Source organism: Macaca nemestrina, chromosome 10 (assembly GCF_043159975.1).
Source record: "Macaca nemestrina isolate mMacNem1 chromosome 10, mMacNem.hap1, whole genome shotgun sequence".
Taxonomy (NCBI): Eukaryota; Metazoa; Chordata; class Mammalia; order Primates; family Cercopithecidae; genus Macaca; species Macaca nemestrina.
Genome location: NC_092134.1, coordinates 118,428,548 through 118,447,427, shown reverse-complemented (window position 1 = coordinate 118,447,427; position 18,880 = coordinate 118,428,548). Strand labels below are relative to the sequence as shown.

General features: G+C 34.2%; 1 protein-coding gene across 30 annotated transcripts in view; it reads right to left on the bottom strand.

Moving 5' to 3' along the window:
- Positions 1 to 18,880, bottom strand: part of LOC105492120 (SRY-box transcription factor 5) — a 1,036,234-nt gene that overhangs the window by 42,202 nt on the left and 975,152 nt on the right. For all 30 annotated transcript variants that reach the window (XM_071070598.1, XM_071070600.1, XM_011759036.3 and 27 more), the window contains one exon: positions 3,745 to 3,922. In XM_071070598.1, coding sequence (XP_070926699.1) covers positions 3,745 to 3,922 — 178 coding nt within the window. The remainder of the gene's footprint in view (positions 1 to 3,744; positions 3,923 to 18,880) is intronic.

Genomic DNA, 18,880 nt, shown 5'->3' with positions numbered 1-18,880 from the left:
AATAGATATATAGCAAAGAGCCGCATGTCATTAACGATAACTTAAGTCATCTTTCAGTCCACAGTTTTCTGTGGTTTAATAATGGCATCACACACTAATTCTTCTTTCAGGAGTGACCTTTACAACACCATTAATCCTCACAGCTTTTATCCAACTACATTATTACTCATTAAAGTTTCAGCTTTCAACATCTGCATTCGTTGAAAAGAGAAAAGTAAATTGCAGTGGACTTAAATCCTTGGAAATTATGAGGGATGTGTATGTGGTGAAGGGACTTTTCAGGAAAAAAAAAGAGATGTTTTAGTAGTGGGGAAAGTCATGATAAATGACACTTAGTATGTTCTTGCCTTTCTAAAATACTTTGCCATACTTAATCCTTGGGAATGCTAAAGAAAAAATATTCATACGTGCTACAAATAAAAACATATTAGTTATTCTACTAGTCACATATTCCAGTTCTAACAACATTGCAAAAGTTGCTCATGTACTAACACTATGACATTTATAAGCTTACATGTATATTAGGATAGTGAATGATTCTTGCCAAATAAAATATTTTTTCTTTTACATAGTACATAAAAGTAAATCTAATCTTGGAGCTCATTTAGGATGCTGAGCAGAGTAACTGGAGTTAGACCATAAGATGAAAAAGCACACATGTGTCTGAAACCTTTTTCAAACTTCTCAAAACTTCAGTTTTTACTGTTGCTCTTTTCACTGTGGCCCCACTGCCCAGATTGAATTCCTCTTAACAAATAATCTGGAATTCTACTTTGTGGAGATTAAAGCATTTGATACACACTCCTTCAGCCTTCATTCTGATCATTCCAAAATTTCTCTGAAATTTTACCATTTATCTCTTCCTTTCCTTCATTCTCAGGAAGAAGAAAAGTTTTTCTCCTTTACAAGGGTTAATCCCTTCCCATCACTTTTCATACCTATACATGTCTTTTGCACTTTTTCATATCTATACATGGCTTTAACTCTTCTTCCTCTCCCCTCTTGAAGCGTAATATACATATTCCTATTTTAAAACCTGTCTCTACTTAGCCTTCTCAAAGTATTATCACTTTCCAACACCAAACTTAGAAAGAGATGAGTTTATGTCTCCAAATTAACTTTCTTTCCTCGTAGTCTTCTACTCTGTATAACTGGAAATCTATTCAAACCGTTCTATTAAAATTTCTGTCAGTCTACCTGTCCATGAGCTCCAACCAAATCCTAAGGCTCTTATTCTTCATGTTCTTTAATTGTCCTGCAGAAGTTGCACCATTAAATAATCCCTTTTTTTTGAAACTTAAGTTTTCCTAGGCTAGCATGACATTACCCTATCTTCACTCTTATTCTAAAATACCCACTTGCTCTTTACTCTTATTCTCAGACACTCAACTTACTCTTCATCAGTTTTGCATCTAAAAAAAGTATAGTTGTTCTAAAATACGTCCAAAGATACTTTAACACTCTCTACTTCAGGTGGAGCCTAGTTCTCCTTGCCTTGAGTTGGGCTGGATTTAATGATTCTCTTATAAGAAACAGAATAAAGCAGAATTGCCTCTGGATGAACTTGGAGAACAGGTTATAAAAGACACTGTGCCTTTCTCTTTGTTCTTCTCTTGGATCACTCACTCAGGAAGGTCCACTGTCATGCTATGAGCAGCCCTAGGGACAGGCCTAATGTGGCAAGGAACAGAGACCTCCAGAAAACAGATAATAATAAATGTTAAACAATAAATAATAATAAATTAGACAATAGATATTGGTTGTTTTCTGCTGCTAAGTTTTAGGTTAATTTGTTACACAGCAATAAATATTAGTTATCTATATTATAATATTAATATCAGTTATCTATCTATTAGTATCTAATGCAATACCAGCTGCTAAGTTTTAGGTTAATTTGTTACATAGCAATAAATATTAGTTAGCTATATTATAATATTCATATTAGTTATCTATCTATTAGTATCTAATGCAATACCTACGATTCTTCACTCCACTTCTTTTCTTACCACACACAGCCTTTTTTGATGGACTTATTTGTTCTCCTGTGTTCAACCACCTCATCAAGGAATAATTTCCGTATCTAAAATTCTGGCACCTCTTTTACCTATGAGGCTTATATTTCCAGCTTCTTCCTGAACATCTCTACCTAAATAGTTCCTTGTGCTTCAAATTCAACATATATTACATGTTTATGTCTTCTCCCAAACCTGCTCCAATTCTGGGCTCCCCTTTAATTGTTAATAGAGGCATAATAATCCTTGTTATTTCATAAATTCAAAATTCTAGTTTCCTCTGTCTACAACTTGACCTTTACCAGATATATTCTATTGTGACTGAATTATGTCAATTCTTCCTTAATTAATATCTTTTTAATTAATTCTCTCCTTTATCACTGTTTATTTCTATCTCATGTAACTTATTCTTGCCCTACACCTAAACAATGGTTTCCTGAATTCCAACATCATTCTGCCATCTCATCCTTTCAGGTTTGGCTGTGATCACTTTCCACCACACATTTTTTCTACAGTCTAGACAAATCAGTGCATTTCTTAAAAATATGCTATTTCGGCCGGGCGCGGTGGCTCAAGCCTGTAATCCCAGCACTTTGGGAGGCCGAGGCGGGCGGATCACAAGGTCAGGAGATCGAGACCACAGTGAAACCCCGTCTCTACTAAAAATACAAAAAATTAGCCGGGCGCGGTGGCGGGCGCCTGTAGTCCCAGCTACTCAGGAGGCTGAGGCAGGAGAATGGCGTGAACCCAGGAGGCGGAGCTTGCAGTGAGCCGAGATCGCGCCACTGCACTCCAGCCTGGGCAACAGCGTGAGACTCCGTCTCAAAAAAAAAAAAAAAATGCTATTTCGCTTTGTGATTTTTTTTCTTACTATCTAGAATGCCTAGGGATCTATCTCTTCTTCAAGGCTCAGTTTGAATTAGGATATATCTAACTCATACTCTTCTGTAGTCCTTCCCAGACAGAATCCAACAGTCTCCTCTCTTTGTAGAATTTTATGTGTGCTCTGCAATAGCACTTATGATAGCTGACTTATACCATAGAATGAATGACTTTCCTTTAGCTAAACCATGAGCTCCTTGAGGGCTGGCCTCCTTAAAAATTGAATAAAAATAATAAAAATATCAATAAATCTGTGTTGAAATCAGTATATACAGTCTGATTTATGTATGCTGAAATTAAAATCATTGAATTTTTCAAAGTCAGCTTATAAAAGTGTTTTCTACTATTTTGTTTACTCTACTGAATTTACAATTATATAGAATTGAAGCTATCCACTCTTTATAATACTTTGGTGTTTGCAAATAATCCTCAAGCAGAATGAAAGTGAACAAACTTCACATCCTTATGGCTGACTGATGATAGAGGCAAAATGCATTTCATCACAATGTAACTTTGTGCAATTCACACAAAAAATGGAAATTTCAATGACGTAAAAGGTAAGTCACCTAATAATAACATTCTGGAACCATCACTGCTCACTGCAATTAGTCATTTAGTCTTCTTTTTCTGTTGTATGCACATAGTTAGAAATATAGATATAACCTACACAATTAGATTTTCAGGAGGGCATTATAACTTAGACTTTAGTGTGAAATTTCATTTGCATGTTTAAAACGGACCTAGGTGAACTCAAGCCGTGTATAGAATGTGTGTGATGTGCCATTTAAAGATGATTCCATTCAATAGCCATAAACAGAAAATCAGCAAGAACAAAAGAAACAGAACTTACCTATTGTGCTAACTCTGGCTGAAGGGCTAGCTAACGCTGCTGGGACAGAGGCTTTGAGGGGGCCTGCCCCACTGTTTATTCTCAGAGCTGGCATATGGGGAGAGGTGGGTGATGTGGGTGATTTGCCATCAGAGGTCTTGGGTTTAGCTGATAGGTTCAGTGGCTGTGCCACTTCATCCTGCAATGATCATTAGAACATGAGCTGTGATAAGGAAAGGCTGATCAAAAATGCCTAGAAAAACACAGGTATGCAGCCTGTCATTTCCCATCAAATTACTCTACCAATCAGTGATCTTAACATTCATTCTGAACATTACAGTATTTGGTTAGCTGCCAACATAATGTCTCCTTCAACTACACATTCCAAATACCTTTCGTATAAGAGAAAATACATGTGTACTCAACTATCCACAGAAAGCAGATAATTTTTATAAACTGTAAGAAATATTCTTAAAAAGCTACTCTTGGTACTATATTCATTTGTATTGAGAGATATTACACATTAGATTTGAAATATGATGTAGGTAGGTTTTTTTTTTTTTAAATCTCCAAAGAAAGGGGGTTGGATCTGATGCATGTTTGTACCCTGGTGCCTAGGCAGAGCACCTGGAACACCCACGATGGAGGACCACAGATAGTTGTGTGACTCCGATCAGAACTGCTCTCCAAATTCAACACACACACAAGAAACTTTCTAACTTTCTTAGAAAATAATCCTTTCTCCCTAGGTTTTGCAGAAACACCTTTGAAGTTGATCTAAAAATGAAAATAAACATAATAACATAACCCTAATATGTACAACTTATTTATATGTCATACTGTTCTAAACACTAAACAAACACCATGTTTTCAAAATCCAGATTTGTTTTCCAGGTTTTTCTTTTAGTATACTATATGTGTCATGAAGATCGTGTGATCAGTTCAGCAAGGTTGATGATTTCCAGCTGTTCTATGGTTTAACAGGTCAAAACACAGTTTATACTCAATTTTAAATCGTTCTTAGGTAATTTCATACATGAGACTTATGGATACAGTATCATTAAAATTTATATCACATCATATATGAATATAAGAATGAGATAATATTAACATTATATAACTTTTTAAATTGGAAATTGAAAAGGTTACTTTATTCCTTTTCTGTGCTCTAAAATTGGAATATCATGCCACTTGTTTATATATCAATGTTTACAATATATACAATTTTACATTAATATTATTGTAGAATAAAAACTTAGTTTCCACTTAGCTATTTCATGAGTTAAGAACATAAAATATTTACCAATAACAGGATGATCTGTTGAAGGTAGAAAAATTTTTAATCAAATGGGGTAGTCACGTGACATTAAAGTGTATGTTAATTACTGTATACAAAAGTTTAATGCACAGTTTTACCAAAAGAACCACTGAAATAAATCACTTTACAAAATGGTTAAATGGTAAAATATGACATCAATTTCAAGTTATATATATATATATAAAAAAATACATTTTTTATATATATATAAAATATATTGCCCAGGCTGGAGTGCAGTGGTGCAATCTTGGTTCATTGTGATCTCCACCTCCCAGTTCAAGTGATTCTCCTGCCTCAGCCTCCTGAGTAGCTGGGACTACAGGTGCACACCACCACATCTGGCTAATTTTTGTATTTTTAGTAGAGACGGGGTTTCACCATGTTGGCCAGGCTAGTCTTGAACTCCTGACCTCAAGTGATCTGCCTGCCTTGGCCTCCCAAAGTGCTGGGATTACAGGCGTGAGCCATGGCGCCTGGCTTCAAGTCTATATTTTTAAGTGGTTTAATATTATTAGATTATTATTTGATTCTGTGGTTATGTGCACTTAAGAATCCCATGAACAGACTAGGAAAAAAATTACTCTTGTAATACATCTTATTTCAGTTTATATTGTTTGTTTCAGTAAAATAAATTTTGAAAATTCATGAGATAATTCAAATTAGCAATCTTCTATGATGTCAGATACGTAAGAAATTAAAGATGATTATACCAAATCTATATTGATTCATAGGATCTTGACAGGAAGTAAAATAATTCCATGATTGATGCAACATATAATTTGGAGAAGTTTACTTTAGCATTTTAAAAACTACAGGGGCAATGGCCGGGTGCAGTGGCTCACACCTGTAATCCCAGGACTTTGAGAGGCCGAGGCGGGCAGATCACAAGGTCAGGAGATCGAGACTATCCTGGCCAACATGGTGAAACCTTGTCTCTACTAAAAATACAAAAAGTTAGCTGAGCATGGTAGCACGCACCTGTAGTCCCAGCTACTCAGGAGGCTGAGGCAGGAAAATCACTTGAACTGGAGAGGCTGAGGCTGCAGTGAGTGAGATCGTGCCACTGCACTGCAGCCTGGGCAATAGAGTGAGACTGTGTCAGGGAAAAAAAAAAAAAAAAGCTATAGGGGCAATATTATCCCTAAATTGTTCAATCTGAAACATGGACCTGTTCAACCATCATCTCTATATATGATGTCTTATTTGGCAGCAGTATGGAAGTATTGTATCCTCACATTTTAATCTAGTATGAATGAATACTTCTCAGAATGTGGTTCACAGACTAGCACCATAAGCACACCTGGGAACTTGTTAGAAAGGCAAATTCTCTATTATAGAATCTAAGAGGATGGTTCCAACAACCTGTGTTTAACAATTATTCATTCCCAGGGGATTCTGATGTACACTTAAGCATAAGAGCCACTGCCTCATATATTAATAATATAAAGGGAGACTATTGAAAAAGTTTTATTAGACTTTCAAATCCTTTAAAAAGCTTCTTCTGTATAAGAAGTTAACATTAAAAATATGTAATATTACCTCAGTGTTTAAAATACAATTGGGACATATCATATGCTAATAGTGGAAACATTCATACGCATAATAAATTGAATGTTACTGAGATTCCATGGGACAATAAAGATTAGAATCCAGATCTACTCTTGGTCAGTTAAGCCTAAATATCCTGACTGTCAGGGACTTTACTATTTACTACCCAGCTGTAAATATTCCAGGCTCTGTTTTCCCCTAGCAATGTAGTGCCTGTTTACTGCCTTCTGTGTGAAACTGACTTCTGACATGACGCCTTTAGAACTTCTTTTTGACATCATCATTAACTCTTGCAAAAGTTTCGGGAGATACTTGGATCAAAGACGGCTGTTTTACTTGAATGTGAAGAAAAGAAAAAGAAACAAAACAAAAAAGCAAAACAAAGCAAAGCAAAGAGAAGGACTGTATTCCCAGAGTTGGAACAGGGAAGACTGTTATGAGCAGAGAGGAAACACAGTGTGAGTGTATAGTGAGGGGGGAATGGTAGTATTGATGAAGATGATGTGGATGTGGGTGCTGATGGGATGAAGTTTCATATGTCTTAGCTTTAAGCACTAATAACTATTATTTGCCCATGCTGAAAGATAACTATTCAAAACATTTATTAGAGCAAGAGACCCACTGAAAACTCTTAGTATGCACCTCCATTCAAGGCAGCACAGATGTCTGAAAGCCAAAAAGTGCAAGGCCCCAAGGACATAATAGAGGTTGACAGTTCCAAAGTTGATATAAATGTCATTCAAAATTGCCCTTTCCTTCTCTTCCATTGTGTGACCAGGCTAATGGTATATTAATAAGAACTCACATTCTTGATCTTTATATTGGTAACTGTATAAATAATTTTGACCCATTATATGGTATTATTTCACAATTTTGTTCTTTTAATAATTTACTACTGAGCTGCTATACCAAATGCCTATTATTTATGAAGAATACAAAAATTACACCAGTTTCCCATTTTATATTAATTATTTTTCATTTGACTAGATGAAAATTTTAAAATCTTAACTATAAAATGGACATGGACAATTTATTTCTGGAATGCATTCTTATAATATGAATATGTGCATTAAAAGCTGAAGGTAAGACTTCTCTTTGTTTTTTACTTGTAATCTTATGTTGGAGAAATTTGAAAGCTTAACATGATTAACCCCTATTGTTACAAATAAAACACACATTTAAACATGTTAAATAAATTACTTATGAATAAAAGGATGTAATTTTCAAGGTCAAAAATAATTGAAAAAGATACTATTTCTATCAACTACACCATCAAGCAGTGAGCAAAGCAATTTCCTGTTAATTACTTGCCTAATAGTTAAATGAGGTTGCCAATTGGAACTTTTGAAAATAACATATTTCATAATTATTTCATTTATACACAAAGTAAGAGTTAAGAATTTAGTTATCTGCCTAGTAGCTCCAAACTTGTATATCATAAATATAAAGAAAGCATTTATGTTTAAGTAAATGTGTAAGTTAAACAAATTTTAACTAGTAGAAGGCTATAATTTACATTTATAGGGTTCATTATAAATATTCCAAATAATTTATTTAAACTTCACGACTATGAAGTAATTACTAACCTTGTGGAGGAAAGTAAGGCTTAGAAAGTTCTAATGAAACCCAGGTTTTTGGACTCAACATACAATACTCTTTTAATTTCTGTGACAAATTTAATCTTAAATTTAAAAGGGCGTTGATGGAATGTAACTTCTGAAATTCAGTCCTAGCTATATAATTCTGCTACACAATAACCGCATGAAAAATAACATATCTGCAATAAAATGATGTAATACAAACATTTGCCATTTTATACATAAAAATGTTAAGGCACAAATTTACTTGTCTTGGTGACTTGTTTTGTGCTTCTCTGTCCTCTACGCTATGTAGCACTGAAAATTTCCTTTAATACTAAAGAGTGGTTTGGACTATTCTTTTAGAAAAATCTCAAGAGTTCATGTATACATGATACAAGAAAATAATATTTTATATAACCAAACACAAGTTTTAGAAGCTCACTCATGATATAACTTCTTCTAATCAATTACTAGACTAATCTTAGTTTTCTGGGATAGAAGGCAAAGTAAGTAAAATCCAAATAAACATATAGGTCTGGGATGTTCCATTTACATAATTACAGCTACGATAACTTATCTGAAAGCTAACATCTCAATACCAGTTTGTGGTCACAGTAGTAGAAATACTATAGAGGCCTTAATCACTTAATCCCAGCCAATGACAATTTGCCACACAGATGAAAATAAATTGCATAAAGAATGTGGAACAAATATGTAGCCTTACATGCACTGAGGGAATACCAATTGTCACCATAAACTTATTCCACATAAACTTAAACACTATAAAATAAATATATAAAGTTAAAATATATTTCATTTAGTTGGTTTTCAAATAATTTATTCTAGAAGAAAATATTTTACTGTCACATAATTGTATAAAAGTCATAATTTTATAATGTACAAACACCAAATGATTCAGAGAAATCAAACATAATTTAACAAACAGAAAGCATTCTTAGCAATCCTGGGGTGTTATTTCTCTCTCCCCACTCCTTAGCTTTTCAATTCTTTGTTAAGGAGTTTTAATAGAGAACTAGATAATAGCGATCCAAGCATCCTAGAGAATTCTATTTGTTTCTGTTTCTCTGTTCTTCTTCTCACAACATGGAAATATACCCACATGTAGGTTGCTAGACCACAAAATGCACTACTGAGGACATGCACATAATTAAACCCTTCAGAATTTAAATTTCATCTTTATTTACATCTTTATTCACATCTTTATTCATTCTCATTATCTAATTGATGATTTGGCTCATTCCATATCACAGGTGTCTCAAAATTCCACTTCTTTAAATATTTACCTAAATTAGTTATTGAAAATCAAAATTTATTTGGCAGTTAACACATGTATACCAGTCTAATGGCAACAGATAAGAACAGATACATTTATTCAATCATCCATACATTCATCCATTTATTATTTATCCAATGGTATTTCAACAATTTATTAATGGCTATTATATGCCAGGCATTAGAAACCCATAAACCAAAGGACATTTAGGCATGGAGCTTTGAGGCTTTTGTTTTACGTGGTCAGTAATAAAATAAGTCCACTTACTTTTTATTTAAAACCTAGATATAGATTTAAGTGGAAGTGTGTGTGTGTGTTTAAACTTCTTTGAGAACAGTTTGTCTTTATACTCAATATAATGTTTCATTTATAAAAATACTTTGATTCTTCAACAGCCACACAATGACTGAATATATATATAAATGTGTGTATGTGTGTGTGTGTGTGTGTGTGTGTGTGTGTATAAATAAAATTTCAGGCTTGTTCCTCTGCATGATTTGAAAATTGTGATTGTCCCCATGTTTATCATAAATACTCATGTGAAATAAGTAGCAGTAATAACAAATGGGGATGAGTAAAGGCATTCATGAAACGTTGCAAAATTAATCATGTTGCCGCTATTATCGTCTCTGATGAAATAATCATATTAACCTAAGTACGGAAGTTACACGACAGCCTGAATTGCATAATGTGCACTGTTGCTGCACCTCTCTTCCCTAGCTTGTGCACAACACTCATCCTTTCTCTTTCATTTTCTAACTCAATGCACTGCGGGAGCCCTCTTTCACCTCTCCTACCCAAATAAGGCATTTCTTTGCTACAGGTCCATAGAGGTTTACTAGAAGAAACAAAACAAGTAAACATCATGAGGATCTACAAAGAGATTGAAGTGTACCTGTCGAGCAGAACTTAAAGGAGAAAAGGTTTACGTTTATGTGCAAGAGTCAAAGTAATCTAAGACAAAAATAACTAACAATCTTGAAATTATTTTCTTAGTCCTCAAGGAATTAATAATCCTACTTACTTAGCCATCCCAACTCCTTATTTAATTAGTAGGTTCCTAAAATTCAAGTCTATCATTTTACATAGCACATAGTCTTGAAACCCCTTTTCATGAACAGATGCTTACTTTTAGACTTACAAATTGCAAAATGCCTTGTTAACCAGGCAGAAAGAGCTCCAGGAATTCTTTGATAGGTATGCTTTTGCTTTGTTAATGCTACCATTAGACTTGATGGCCATTTAAATGTAAGTCTTATTTAGCTGAGGGTAATATGTTCTAGCATCTCATTTGGCTTCCTTATTTGCCATTTTACACTTTTGCTTAATGTATACCTGCTTCTTTTAAAAGTAGATGCTAGTAGTGTGGTTGGGGACATGTGCTTCATTGTGGAAATTGTATGTTTCTTTACATTTAATTTGCTGGCCCTTAATTAATTTAAAGGTATTCAAAGAGTACTCATCATTTTATTTGCTGTTTAAAATGCCCCCTGCTCACTTTCCCTTAGTATTTTAATATTTTCCTTGTTTTCTGACTTTGTTGAATTAATGCCTCAATGCTGTAAATGATACGCACAAGCACACACATATATTTAAAAATAAATAAAGAATAGTGTGGCTTCTAAAATATCAACTATACTTCACATTCCTTTTTTTTTTTTTTTTTTTTTTTTGAGATGGAGTCTCGCTCTGTCGCTGAGGCTGGAGTGCAGTGGCAGGATCTCAGCTCACCACAAGTTCCGTCTCCCGGGTTCACGCCATTCTCCTGCCTCAGCCTCCCGAGTAGAGACGGGGTTTCACTGTGTTAGCCAGGGTGGTCTCGATCTCCTGACCTCGTGATCCACCCACCTAGGCCTCCCAAAGTATTGGGATTACAGGCGTGAGCCACCGTGCCTGGCCCCACATTCACTTTTTCATTTCAAAAATTGCCTTGAATTAATCCAAATAGCGCCATACCATTCCTTTTTACATTTTCCTTCCTTCTCTTTTAATATTTATTCTCCTTTCCCTTTAAGATCTCTAATTTAGCTTTTGAATTTTTCATTTTAGATTAACTATCTAACATTACTTTTTATTTCCAAAATGTCCTAAAAATACACCATATAAATACAGTTTCCATATATTTACCAAGAAGAATGTCATATTAGAAGACATTTAACCCACAATATCACATGAAAACCCACGCATAGAAATTCCACAGAGCAAGTTTTTCTAACTATACTTGAACAGAGGAAGAATGGGAGGAATACAAGTGTCAACAATAATGTGTGATGAAGAACAGTTATAGTTATAACATGAGCCAGTAGGAAATGTATGGTGTTTCCAATTCAACTTTGTTTAACCTCTGGTCCCCAGACAACTTCAAATTCCTAATAATAATGGTTATTTTGTCCTATAGTGTTCATTACAGCTGGATGATTGCTGTTATCTTTTAAAATGATTAACAGTTCTTCTACCAAGAGGCTAAAAGGAAGCATAGAGCAGTAAGAATTGATGTTAAATAATCACACCAGTTCCTCTTTTTAACCTCTAAATGTAAATCTCCAAAAGCTTTTAAAAATGCTTTAGAGAAATTAAGGAGTTGGTCGCTCTTGTACAAGAAAATGTAATGTGTTTTTGACACCACCTGGTAAGTCCTTAAATTTATAATTACAAAGCATTTGTCATTGTTGCTTTCTTGTTAGTTCCACTTGAAGATTTGTATACAAACATAAGCCAAGAACTACAAAACTGTTAAATGATGGAATAGATTCATTAAAAAAAAGTAAAACAGGAGCTCACAGAGCAATATAACTTTATAAAACAAAGAAATAGAAGTCATGCTGATCAAATTCTACTATCATCTCTATGTTGGAAATGGCATTTCCACCTGAACCAAAATGTACAAAATGAGCACATCAGCATCTCTACCGGAATCTACAAAAGGAATTACTATCAAAAGGAAAGCAGAACAATATAACATCATCAAAGCAAATCCGTGGTAGAAGGTTTGATCCATTGGAATCATATAAAAGAGAAGTAAAAATACCACATGAAGGCATGGATAGCCCATTGAGGGGGGGAAAAAACTGATGAAAATATTAATGAAACACTGATGAACTTGAAACAAAACAAAATGAAACACTTTGAAGGACTCTCAGAGGGCTCCAAAATTCCTTTTCAAAATATATATCTATGGCTCTCTGAGAGATTTATGTTTTCTCAGATCTTTGAAAAGTTTGGTCTGGTTATATGCAGATAGACCATCTTTAGATAGCAACCTGGCAGAATGGGAGAAATAATAGTAAGCATCATTATGCATAAGTCATTTATTACGAGCTCCAATTAATTACATCAAAGAGACATTCCCAGTGCTCACATACATGCATGTACAGCTCCTATGGCACAAATCCCTAACAGTCTGGTGAACCCACTATAACTGACTGTTTAATGAGTAATGACAGTTACAACAATTAACTGATATAAACCATGCATTGGTTTATATTTGGGAGATGAGTGAAGGCCAAATTGTCTAAGGCACAGAACCTTGGAGAAGGACAGGTGTGTAGGGGGGTGTGTGTGTGTGTGTGTGTGTATGTGTTTAATGGATTAGACATTAGAATGAAACACGAAGCAAGAAAAGGCTAGGGAAGCCTAAGGCAGCACCCTAGTGTTATTGACTGTAACATTCATATCACTGTATTTCATTTTATTGTGTTGTTTTCTTGAATTGTTGATGGCTAAATAATCAAATTGCAAATACTTTAAGAAAACTTTCCTTTTTAAAGTGTTCTGAGTATACTCTTTACACCCACATATACCTTGAATAGAAAAAAATTTACTAAATACTATTAACTACTAAATGTTTAATGGATACTGGAGATTAATGAATAACTAACTTGATAAATTCAAAGTTTTTCCTATTGTTTTTATTATGGCATTTCAAAAGTTATTTACGTTTATGTACAATGCACATACACATCCAGCAAATGTTACTTTGACTTGTGAATAACAGAATAGGAACATATGCAATATCAAAATGTATCCCTCTATATTTAAATCTCTTGTAATGAATTCTCCTCACCACTTGAATTTCAGTTCGTCTCAGTCTTCAGAACTTTGCTCCCTTGCTTTCCTCTTAAGAGTTGAAAGTTTGATGTCCCTGGGACTCACTGCTTTCTACTCAGAGATGTCTGCTAAGAAAGCCATTGTCAGGAACTACTTAGCCACAGGCTTCCTCCTATTCATGTAACTTGAGTCTTGACTAGGTCAGTACATCCAAACTACAACTCTTTTCATTCCATTCATTACAGACAGAGAAAAAGGGGCAGTCATTGAAGACAAAAGGTAAAAAGTCCAAAAATAAGTAAAAATAAAATTTAAATGCAAAACTCACTTCTCGTACCATACTTAGCTTTAACCTAGACTGAGATCTACTCCTCAGGTTAAGAGCAGTACAGTAATAGTGATATAGGAGTTAGTAAGAAATTATTTAGGCAGTTTGTGAGGATAAAGGAGTTCTCAGTGGAATTTTCCTTTAATAAAAAGCAGCCCCTAAAACATTTCTAAAAAAAGTAGCCTGAGAAATCAAACCGCAAGCATAGATAAGCAAGCTAGAAGCTTGCATAGGTAAATGCCTGCAGCTATGCCAGAAGCCAGGTACCTTCAACCTGGAGGTATCTCCTCCCTTCTCTTTGTCCCTGTGTGAGTGTCGCGGTACTTGCCAGATAAACTCAATTTGCATAATAAAAGATTCACAGACTATGTAAATAGCACACCTGACACCTGGTCAAAGCAATCTCCTGGGCCCTACGTAAATCAAATAGGACCTCAAACCCCTCTGTAAAATGGACCACATCTCTTCCCAAACCCAGAAACCCGCTTGAGTATCCCCTTCCTCCGCAGGAAGAAGTGCTCTCACTCGTTCGTCCCCTTCCTCCGCAGGAGGAAGTGCTCTCACTCTCTCTCTCCCCTTTTGCCTATTAAACTTTCCGCTCTTAAACCCACGCCGTGTGTGTGTGTGTGTGTGTGTGTGTGTGTGTGTGTGTGTGTCCGCAGTTTTGCTCTCCTTAGCACAAGATCACGAACCTTGAGTATTTCCCCAGACAACAAGGCCACTTAATTAGCAATTTTCCTTTATGAACACAAAATTAGAACAGTTGTGCCATCTACCCCTGTCTCTTCTTTTTCCCCTAAGTGGTGGGTTAATTCTTTAATTTGTGACACAAACACTATTCCCAAGAGAATGATAGGTCATGAGAGAGAAGAAATTTATACACTAGAAGATAAAACATTTTAAGGCAACGTAAGTGACTAGGAAACTTCTATAGTGAAATAAATATCATTATGATTAATCTAAAACAATGTCATGAAGGAAGAGTTTTACGGGGAAAAACATTTCTTGTATTTCATTTCATTTGGATTATTTAGATTGAATTCTTTGTTACTAAAGTGATTGACTCTTGGATTTGAATTTTGGATATCAGGTGTTTAATTTTTTTAACTTTTCATAAAGTTATCAATTCTTTATTCTGTGAATCCTTAGACCACCTTTTTTTTTTTTCTTGAAGAGTCTGAAAACTTACAAAAATATATCAAGGGCATGAGTTGTTGGAAGATTAAGTCTCAAAAATTTGCTTTCTGTATTAGATGAATTTTTACTAGAAATGACCTAAAGATTATTTTCCCCTCCTCAACATAGTCATCAAATCAATTATTTCTCATTATGATTGACTTAAAGTGTTTTTTCCTTTTTTCTTCTAATTAACCTATTAATGAATAAATAAAAGGCACAGTATAAGTCTATTTGAATACAGGAATTATACATTATATATTTTTTACATATTTTTACCTGAGAACTTCTCCCTACACCAAAAGAAATGCTAATTTTATAATGCAATTTTGTCATGGAGAAAGCTAGTTTTTAAAGAAGAAATAAATGCTTAAAGCCCAATACACTATTTGTTACACAAACATTTTGAAGAGTAAGTTAAACATTACAAAACTATGAAAGTATGTTTAGTGGGTTTCATAACCTAAAAACTTCTAACTTTTAAAAATAATTTAAATTATTATATAGCAGTTCACTTTTCAGGGCTGATTTTCTAATACGATTTACTCCTTGACATCTAAATTTTACAAGTTACAAAACATCTCCATATATTTTATTTTATTCTTACAGCAAGAATACGAGATATCATCAACCCCACTTCACAGATAAAGAGAAGGAGGTTGAAGATATTCAAAAATTTGCTAACAGTCATACCTTTAAGAAGCCTCGGACTTGAACCCAAGTCACAGAGTTGTAAGCTTAGGCAACTTTTCAAAGCTGCTTCTCTATTATTTAAATGCCAATAGGAAAAATAATCATTAAGTAATAATTTCTTTGAAAACTTAGACTGCAATCACGTAATTTCTTTTCAATTCTGAAGAATTTTTTTATACCTCATAGATAGGGGCCTTGTAATGCTCAATTTGAGTAATATTGGTCGAGACCCTCACAAAATTTTTATGACACTAAATCATGAAGTATTTTAACATAGTAGCTATAATAAATTCAAAATGTATTCAGAATCCTAAAATTTATATCAAAAGAATACATATTTCAAATAAACACCATGAACATCCTTAACACTATTATTCATATAGACCTATTTGCCTTCAACTTAATACACATGTCAATTTATATACATCCAATTCCTTTCCAGTCACTTGGAGAGGAACTAATACTGCAAGAAATGAAGGAGAGGATGGAAAAGACCTTTAGCCCACTTACTGGCTCAGCCAAAGGCTACGAATCCATCCCAGGTTTATTTCAAATGAGTTGTGTCAAAGGTTACCCACCGGCCATTTTATAGTGATTTATAGCTGATGTCTGCAAATCTCCTTTATTTTAATGATAACCTCAATAGAGTCATTAAGGCATTCTTTGTCTTCATGGCAGTGACCAGGAGAGAACTGATGTCTTTAAAGAATTCCAAGGGGTGATGACTATTTATACAGAATGTCAGTTAAGGCCAGTTTTTATGTTGTGCTCTGAAGACAAAATATTTTTTCTCAACATATTAAAGATGCTTTGCTTGATGATATATTCTGCCTATTGATACTATAATGTTACATTCAAGGTATGGGTCAAAGAAAATTCAAATAAAGATGAAAAGGCTTAGAACTGAGCATCAGGTAAGAGTTTGATCTTAATTATAACGATTTTGAATTTGTACTAAAGCTCTCACAGCATAATGATTCTTAAGTGTCTATACTGAGTTAAGCATATCATGAAGCATGAGGAATTGCAAGATTGATTTATCAGATATTCATTTAAGAAACAGTCGATTAAAATAATTAATGTGTAGTGAAATTCAGCTGTAATGCTCCTTGTTTAATTTTTCACAGCTCATAACATTAAAAGAATAATACATTTAACAGTCTGAATTCCATAAAAGACTTTATATAGTAACTCTAAAGACATCATTACAGAAGAGTTTTCATCACACCTTTTAGAATGAATTAAAGAGAAAGAATGGGTATATTTGCCTTAGATTTTATCTTATTTTGAATGTTGCTTTGGTCCATCACATTGCCAGATAAAATTGATCTGTATTCTTGATTATTGTTGTATGGGATAGCGCGCGCACACACACACACGTACACATATAAATATATGGTCATGTACGATATAGGAACACCAACATTTTGGTCAACCATAGACTGCTTGTATGACAGTAGTCTCACAAGATTATACTACTATATTTTTACTGTACTTTTTCTATGTTTAGATACACAAATACCATTTTGTTATACCTGCCTAAACTATTCAGTAGAGTAACATACTGTACAGGTTTGCAGCCTAGAAGCAATAGGTTGTATCATGTAACCTAAGTGTGTAGTAGTCTATACCATCTAGGTTTGTATAAGTATATGCTATGATGTTTATGCAAAAATGAAATCACCCAATAACACGTTTCTTAGGACACATCCCCATCATTAAGTGTGTGTGACTATATATACATATAATATATCCATACATATAATATAAATGAATATGTCTTTGTCTGGGTGGGAAGTTTCTCTGCCACTTTTGAGAACTTTTTTTGGCATAAAAGAGAAGCAGAGAAAAATAACCTTACAAAATGAAAGAAAATTTGTTCCCTCCTGAAACTTTATTTGAACTATCAATTAAACAATATAAAAAAACTGGACACTATTTGTATAGGCGGGGTCCTTTATTTCAGGATCGACTTGATTCTTCAGCAGCTTGTGTAAGGGAGGTCACTCACTTAAAGATGTATTCATAGTATACTAACTAATGGAGGTAATGCATAAAACAGAATGCCAATTAATTCATTTATACATGACCTAAATAGCGCTGAGTTTCCTACAGTACACCTTTCCTAATTTCAAGATATCTACAAAAGCCAATTTCACAATCAGAACCAGGGCAAAAAGAGGTAAATGGTGAATACTTTATTCAAAGCACAGTAAGGGCTGGGAAGTAAGGCATGGTTCACTATAGATAATATCTCCCCAGTGATCAAAGGCTCATATTTCCTAAATCCAGTATATTTTACCTAGACTGACAAGTTAAATAAGAACAAATCTTACTTTTAAATTGCATAATCTTTTTGTATAAATAACATTGTTTCATTTCTCTTAGGTACAATCTTATTCTACTCATACTGCATTATCTTCCAGTGATCCAAACCATTGACCTTTGATAATTTATTTATTCTTCTAAAAGAAGTAGAGCATTAATTACATGCCAAGTATTGTGCTTGGTGCTAAGGATGATTAAGCTATAATCCCTACCCTCATGGGACTCAGGATCATACAAGGGAAGACAAGTACAATGAAGTATTATAAGGGTGCTTTGATAGTATTCAAGGAGTATGTGTTTGTGCAGTGGGGTGACATGCGATGTAATAGCCAATTCTATTTAGAATTCTATATAGAAATGATGGTTTAAATGGATATTATGTTACTAGTGGTGCTAAAAAAGAGAGAAAAGTAAAATGAACAGGGCAGAAACAACGCAGAGAAGTCCAGTGTCACAAACATAGGCAAAAAGAAGTGAAATCGCATGATACCTGAGAAAGTGATTTCGTTTGAAGTATACATTTCTGGAACTGGGAAAAAGGCAGAAGTATTAATTAGCCTAGTGAGGTAGGTGGGGCTAGATTGCAGAATGCCATGGTAAGGAGGTTAGACTTCATTTGTTACACACTTGTATCTTTACATTTTCATTCTTCTTAAATTCACTCACCAAGTTCTACAGATGTATTGCACTCAACCTTGTTTCTGTCTCCAAAATTCAGGTAAAATCCAACCTTTTATTCGTTCATAACTATGTGTCCTTGCACAGACTGTTTTCATTTTACTTCAAAAACCTTCTAACTGTCACATCTTCTGGAACCCTTTTCCTTATTCTCCTATTTCTCCCCA